At 38.4% G+C, this 7,963-nt stretch overlaps 1 protein-coding gene across 1 annotated transcript; it reads right to left on the bottom strand.

Moving 5' to 3' along the window:
• Positions 1 to 6,465: 6,465 nt before the first annotated feature.
• Positions 6,466 to 7,494, bottom strand: LOC131145551 (2S seed storage albumin protein-like). The gene has a single exon (XM_058094697.1). The coding sequence runs from the start codon at positions 7,420 to 7,422 to the stop codon at positions 6,652 to 6,654; it is 771 nt and encodes a 256-aa protein (XP_057950680.1). The 5' UTR covers positions 7,423 to 7,494; the 3' UTR covers positions 6,466 to 6,651.
• Between the last annotated feature and the right edge of the window lie 469 nt (positions 7,495 to 7,963).

Below are 7,963 nucleotides of genomic sequence, written 5' to 3'. Positions count from 1 at the left end.
ACGGGTAAGCCCAGGAAATATTAAGACCTAACAAGCTCAAGCCAAATTAGGAAGGATCATACCAAGTAGTAGTGGAAATCATCTTCCTCTTCCTCCTTGTCATCATTTGATGAGCAGCGCTCATAAGGCCACAAAAGATGGGTACTGCTCGGGAAAAAATGATCCATCTAATGAGCATGTACCGCTCATGAGCCTAAAAAATGACCATATGATGAGAACCATTTATGAGGCAACAAGAGAAAAACATTGCTAAAAAAATTGGTTCATCTAGTTAGTATTGCTCATGAGAAAACAAGAGATAGACACTGCTCGTCAAAAATTGGCCCATTTGTTGAGCACCACTCATAAGGCCCAAAAATGCACATCTAATGAGCACCAGTCATGAGACAGCAAGAGATGGACACTGCTCAGCCAAGTGTAGGCTCATTTGACGAGTAGCACTCATGAGGAAACAAAAAATGGGCACTGCTTGGTAGAGTATTGATCCATTTGATGAGCATTGTTCATGAGACCCAAGGATGCCCATTTGATGACCTATAATCCAAATCTTGTGATATTAAAAGGACTTACAATAAATGCAATATACTCTTAATTCAAAAAGATATCTTTAAGACTCGAGAGTCAGGGGGAAACTGATATAACCTAAAAGAGATCCTAACATTAAACTCGACATTAACTTATGTAAGACCAAAAAATGAAAAGACATAAGGTATCAATGGAAAGAAGGTAATGTCTGTTAATTAAAGTAGGGGTTGGCACACAATCTTTATTCCCTAGTAACATATCCATAACCAAAGTGTAACCCCAGCGATCCAAATAAATATCCATTAGTAGGGAAATCAATAAGGAGGTATCCTGAATGCATATAAAAAGGATCCGTTAAGAAAGTAAGGCATCTTATCTCATGCTCACTCACTCATTTACTGTTGCAATCACATAATCCTTCCAAATCCCTAAACTTAGGTATTGGAATGAATCCTTGGAGTGCATTCTTGATCCTACAAGCCGTTTTTCTCTCATTCTTAAAAGGTAATCGAAGTCGTGATTAATCCAAATTCTCTCAGAAAAATTTTGACTAATAACAAAATGAAATGTGTATTTTTTTTTATTAAATATATTTGATCATGGTAAAAAATGTTGATTGTTAAATTCGTTTGACTTTAAATTTAAATCATCAATACTTTTAAATGATATAAAAAGTAAATCAAACTTTGCTTATAATTGTGTAAGATTCCACTAAGAAGAAAACTGATCCATTTAGTTAGTTCAACACAGTTTTGTTGTTAAGAGATATTATTTCATGTAAGATGTAAAATTTATTTTATTTTTCCATGTAAAAAATATTTTATATTTATATATATTTGAAATATAATCGATATTTTACTAAGTATATATGTTTGTTTAATGTTAATTATACTAATCTAATTAAAAAAAGTCAAGAAAATAATGATAGTTTTATTGAGGATAGGCCTCAATATTGAACTTACCTATCTCCAAATAAACTTTTTTTTTTTTTTTTGTATTACATAGAAACTCCAGCTACCAATGAGCCCTTCGGACCCCTTGGTGCGGCACCAAACCTACGAATGAGCGTCCTCCGCCCCCAGGTCTCATTTATTAGGGTAAAATCCGAATGCGGGTACGGTTTCTGTGCAAACTTTTCTTTTCTTTTTTGCTAGGTATGTTGAAATAGACTTAAGAAGTAAAAATATCTATGTCAAATACAATTTTATAAATAATTAAAACATCCAAACTATTTAAATAAACATTAGATACAGATTTAAAATTATATCTGCACTTGTGAAGATGTACTATTTAAACTTTTTGGCAATTGGATTGCATGCAATTTTCATCACTCTCCTTTATTTTTAAAATACCTAGCTATCTTGGTCATTGTAGTTTTTTCCCCTCTCATATAGTTAATGTGCATTATAAATCATTACAATTCGTAAGTAAATCTAGTGTTGTAACGATCTGCTTAATTAAGTGATTTTTTTTCCATATTATAATATTCTATATGTTCTGATACCATACTGAGGAAAAACTCATTCATAAACCTAAGCAGCAAGAAGCAGAAACTGAATAAACACATCTATGTACGTTTATGTACAACACCAGAGTGCTAGCATGTAATCTCTGAATACACATGTATTACTGTTCCCAAAATAACCTTAACTGGTGAGGGCTACACAAAAATGCTCTTAAAAATGATACTTACTCTGCTGACAGGGGACTACAGACGCCCCTCTATTTGCGAGCCTGATTTGCTCGCCTACCTAGATCACTTAAAAAATATTTCAACATTGGGATGAGCCAACACTCAGTAAGAAGAAATATGCTATTACTAGTGTGTGGCAAATGAGCTACTATATATCATGAAATCTGTTTCATATAAACATGAATAACTAAGTACAAAAGTACATCACAAATAATAAAGTACACCACCCCTTTTCCCTATTGCTTGACATATCAGTATTATGGTTATAATTCAAAATACTTCTAGTGTATATAGTAGGATCTCTGTTTCTGTAAATCAATACGTAAGTAATAGTAACTGAAATTGTTCCCTGTGGCTATCTGTGTCATGACATGCCCCTCATGACGAGATTGTACGGCCCGTAGGCTGGATTTACCCTGACTGGCAAACCAAGAATATATCACTGAATTCCGTCAGTCGACCTGCCCACCTCAACCCATATCTGGATGGGGAGCTTAACCTCTTCAAGGGCCTAGGTGGTCGACTTTACCACGTACATCTGAATAGGTGGTTGCACTCGTAAAGTAACATAGTATCTGTAGCAACGATACCATGCTCTGTAGCTGCAAGTCCAACAGGGTCTGATATCATATAATATATTTCTATACATAACTAACTGATTTACCATGATTCTGAAGTACTGAAATAACCATGATGCTGCATAACGTACTGAAATCTGAATAATCATAACATGGAACTGCATATTCGTAATACTAGAATTCGTATAATCATGGTACTGAAATAACGTAAAATCATGGTACTGAAATCTGTAAGATCGTGATACTGAAGTTCGTATAACCATAATACTGAAATTCATAAAATCAGGAAACTAAATTCATAAAACATATCCCCGTACCATATACATAATCACAAGCCACACCATACTAAAATACATAATTTTCATAAATAAATAAACTGTATAATATTTAGAAATTTCCTAGTATAGCATATTTCCCTTACCTGACTACTGGAAAGCCCTTAGGGAACACAAGCCTAACACCTGCAGGGCCTCCTACAAAACATATGAAAACCAACATATGTCAGAACTAAACATCAGTATTTTTCCATCTATATCATTTTCTATAACTACTATAAGGCCAAAAGGAGACTAAAAGGCCTTACCCTGAATTTGGGATGATTTCCAACTCCGATTTCCCGACGATCCGCTCCGGTAGATACATGGAGAACTCCACAAGGAGCGTCGTAGTAGCTTCGGATCGTCGATCCGGCGACCGGTGGGGCCGAAAATGAAGAGAGAAGGGAGAGGGAGTCGGAGGAGAGAGAGAGAGAGGAGAGAGAGAGCGGCGAGAGAAATGAAGATTATCCCGGATTTCCACTATTTATAGAGTCAGGTTCGTCGACGAGACACGTCACTTCATCGACGAGCCCTTCACAAAATTCGTCGATGAGGCCTTGTGTTCGTCGATGAAATTCAGAGTAGCCCGAACCGTCTCTCGGTATTTTCTCGTCGACGAAGTCCTGTGTTCGTCGACGAAATTCTGAAGACCTTCGTCGACGAGACCCTGTGTTCGTCGACGAAGTTGGGCAATTTCCTTGAAATTATTTTTATTTAATATTATTTCCAAAATGCAATGTCGTCGACGAAGTCTACGACCTCTTTCTCTTTCTGTTTCTATTTTCTCTCCCTCTAATATTTAAAATGCTATTATTTTTCATGTCACTACAAGTGTAATTATTGAACTTAAATTGTCTAGTTTTTAGAAAGTAAAACTGAACCTGCAACTATATATTTAGAATGTAAAATCACACTAATTTTCTTTTTCTTTTTCTTCTTTTTTTCCTTTCCAAAAAAAGGTAACTGTAGAACCTTAATAATTCAACAGAAAAAAATGAACACAAGATATCTTTGGCTTAACTAACACACCTTAGCCCTATAGTATTCCATTATATTTATAAGTTGTACAATTGAACTGTCAAGCGTTTAATAAGGAAACAAATATGAGCAAAATAAGGAAACAATCAAATACACATTTGTAGGAGAAAGTCACGCTAATAGCTGGATCATTTTGAATTAGTAACATAATGGATGGAGTGAGAAATTGGTGCAGATGCTCCTGGATTTTCTACTGAAGTTTCTGATAGTCTAACAGTAACTTCATTAGAGGGAGGAAACATGCAAGCAGCTGGGGGCCTTCGAATAAGGAAAGAAAATAAAGGTGGGAGCGGTAAGTGATATCACCCTCCCAAATCGATAAAAAATACAACAAAACTCTTCCGATCTAATCCAATGGATAAAATTTGATAAACATCGATCATACACTATTGATCGAGGCTATAGAGTGTCTCTCCCTAAAGATATCCTTCCGTTCCTCTCTTTCCAAATCTCCCAACAAATAACTGTGGGAATTGCTGCTTTTATTCTAAGAGACCCCCTTAAGCTTCGAAAAGTTCCAAACAAAACATTAACACTAATTTTTTTTTTAATAAAAAAAAATGCAATTGACCAAGATAGAATTTTTAAAAAATAAAAAATCAGTGGCTAAAGATGCACCCAACTCTCAATAGCCAGTCCTTCAAGTTCCTTCTTTGGGAGGAATTTGTGACGAAGATGCCTTTTTTGGCCATTACTGTCAAAGCTTCAGTTTCAGACATTTGTTTGGATCTTCCTTTCTTTCAATTTTGTTTCTTGTGTTGCCTTTAGATATCTGGCTGTTGTTTATTCATATTGTGTAATTCTACCTTGTAGTTGCACCTTCAAGCTCCTGGCTTGGATGGCTTGCCTCTTGAATATAGTTCTCTCTTTGAAAAAAAAAAAATACTAGAATTCAACTCACGTTTTTTGTTTGATCTATTTTTCATCGATCAATTGATGATTAAAAATCAGGTCCCTAAAGGGACTATTATTGTGGTACTGCAAAACATTTGCAATTTTAATCTTTTGCTGAGTCGCCATGACAAAAAAGTGTGGGTATAGGTTTTGAATGGTGTCCATGGTGGCCCATTTGTCAGTCTCGAAATTTGTTTTGTTCCCGTACCCAACCAAAATCTTCATATGTTCCCACATTTCCAAGTTGAGTTTGAGGAAGTTCAACCAAAAACTCCCTCCGATGGGTATATAGAGATTGGGGAAGCACCAAATGGGTATACTGATTCTATACTTAATACATATCACCTTTTTTCAAAGGCTATTGTTTTCAATAGAAAATCTCCATATTCATTTTCCGAGAAGATAAGCTATATTCATGATTTCTAACTGCTTGATTCTGATTCCAAGACTGCCCTTATATTTGGGAAGAGTCACTGAGCCCCATTTGATAAAAGGTATATTTAAAACTCTCATCGATTCCTCAGCAAAGAAAATTTCTTTGAAATATTTTGATGAGATTAACAATCCTGACATGTAATAAATGGGAAGATTGGAAAGAACTGAGTTAATAAAAGCTAGCCTACCTCCTATGGAAAGAAAGTTTGATTTCCATGTTGCTAGCTTCCCTTCCATTTTTTCAAGAATTTGGTTCCAAATATGCGTGCATGTTGACTTTGATCCCAAAGGTATACCAAGGTAAAAAGAGGGGAGGGAAACCAACGTACAACTCAAAATGTATGCCAGCTTTGGAACACCTTCATTCCTTCAAAGTCAGTGTCTTCTGGTTTGGCAATCAACAATAGAATTCTGACAACATATAATTTACAAAAGAGAGGCTGAAGTTTGGGTTCCATGTGCAATTTTTGCAAGATGGACGGTGAACATATTAACCATCTTCTCGTTCCTTGTTAGTTCAATAAGAAGTTGCGGACATTCTTTTGCCCTTTTTTGATAATACACTTGGTCACGTCATCTGAACTGAGTTCCTTCATGTATGAAATTCAACTTTCCTCAAAGGATTTCTGAGTTTAGGCATTGTGGGTATTTAGGAAGTCCTTCTCATCGACCCCTGAAAAGTTCGGAGTTCTGTATATATACTTTACTAGCTTCTTCTTTTGGTTTAGGTCCTGTCCTATTCTTTCGAATTTGGATTAATTCCATTGCATTTTATCTAATTTAAGAGGATAATTGAAAGCCTTTTCAACGGCATGGGTTGGGGTTATTTTGCTCGTTGCTGTGTTTTTCTATATTTGAGCCACAGAGTTTTTCTTTTCTCTTCTTTTCTCAAGCCTTTTAGTATCTTGTTGGTTTTAGCGTTGTAATATAATCAATACCTTCTCCAAAAAAAATAAAAAAATAAAATTGCCATCAAACGTTTTAGTTGCTCATCAACCATCTGAAATCATAGTGGACACGATATTTATTAAAAAAGACAAAAGGTAAACTTCTTAATTTAAACCCACGTACATTTACACATTTCACGCTCTCTCACACACGATCATGTGCACGCGTTAACTTTATTACATATCTCCTCTCCTCTCTACATGAGAGACCCCCCCTACGTAGTTCATATTTCGCATGTGGTACGCAAATCGCAGGCGTCCGGCAGCTCCCTTGCCCTCCGCATCACCTCTTCCCTCTCTCCTTCCTCACTCAACCGCTCCCGCTCCCGCCGTGCCATCTCCTCTATCCCCTTGCACTGGCACCTTTCGTCCAGCCTCTCCAGTCTCCTGCAGCACCCCTTCAGGTGGTGCGTGTTTTCCATTCCCACTCCACGAAACACATCTCGCCCGCCGAGTCCCTCCCTCAGGTGCCTCTCGCACTCCCCAAGGTCCTCTCTTTCTATCTGCTCCCGGCAGCTCCCCACGTGCCTCCCTTGCTTCTTTCTAACCGCTGCGTCTTGTTCTTCCCAGCAACCGGTCTCGACGCCGCACCGCGACCACAGCTCCCCCGCCCGCCGCACCAACAGCCCCATTTCCTCGTAGCCCTCCATCTCCCCCTGCTCCATCATAATCCGCTTCATCGCTTCGCACTGGCAATCGTCGTCCATCTCGTTCAGTTGCCGGCAGCATCTCTCGGCGGGGTCGATGTTGCGGACGATCCTTCGGATGAGAGGATGGGCGGCGCCACGGATGCCGTCTCTTCCTCCCCGAGTCAAGTACCGCTCGCAGCTGCTGAGGTCTTGGCGTTCGATCTGTTCCCTGCACCTACGGCTGGTCTCGTGCACAATGGTGGTGGTGACGGTGGTTCGATACGTAGAGGCGTGGGCGATGGTTAGAACAACAGAAGAAAACAGTAGTAGAAGTAGCGGCGGAAGGGACATGATGAGCTTTGCCATGGCTAATTATTGAGACGCGCTTGGTGGGGTATAGTGATAAGGGATGCGGCGATGGTGAAGGTGCAGGTGACGGGGGAGGTATTTATAATGGAATGGAGCCGAGTGCATGTGGATTACGTGTGGGGAGATGGGCAGGGTACGTATCACAGATGGTGGCACGCGTTAGGATGGCTGCCTTAGTGGTTCCACGTAGTTAGATCCATCTGGACTGTACTGCATGTAGGAACTGCTGCTATTGTCCATCTCTGCATGGTTTGGTCCGGTGTACGTGTCTATGTCTATGGCGTGTAATTAAGTAAAGAGTAGTACTATGATAATATGGATCCATATGACAGGTGTGTGGTAAGTTTAGCAGTGTTAGTCACATGGGCTCGTGTCATGGCCCCCGACGTCCTTCAGCATTTTTTTTATGACTAGCTTTGAACTTAGGGTTAGTTTGGACACTTACGCATTTCATTTAATAAGTATGGATAATAATAAGTGTAGATAATAAATGTTGAATTAGAAAATTACTAAAAGTTATAAGTGATGTTTGATTATG

Source organism: Malania oleifera, chromosome 1, assembly GCF_029873635.1.
Source record: "Malania oleifera isolate guangnan ecotype guangnan chromosome 1, ASM2987363v1, whole genome shotgun sequence".
NCBI lineage: Eukaryota > Viridiplantae > Streptophyta > Magnoliopsida > Santalales > Ximeniaceae > Malania > Malania oleifera.
Note: the sequence above shows the minus strand (reverse complement) of the source record. Positions and strands in the feature narration are given on the sequence as shown.

Coding starts and splice junctions, on each gene's coding strand:
- LOC131145551 (XM_058094697.1), bottom strand. CDS start 7,422: ATGGCAAAGCTCATCATGTCCCTTCCGCCGCTACTTCTACTACTGTTT.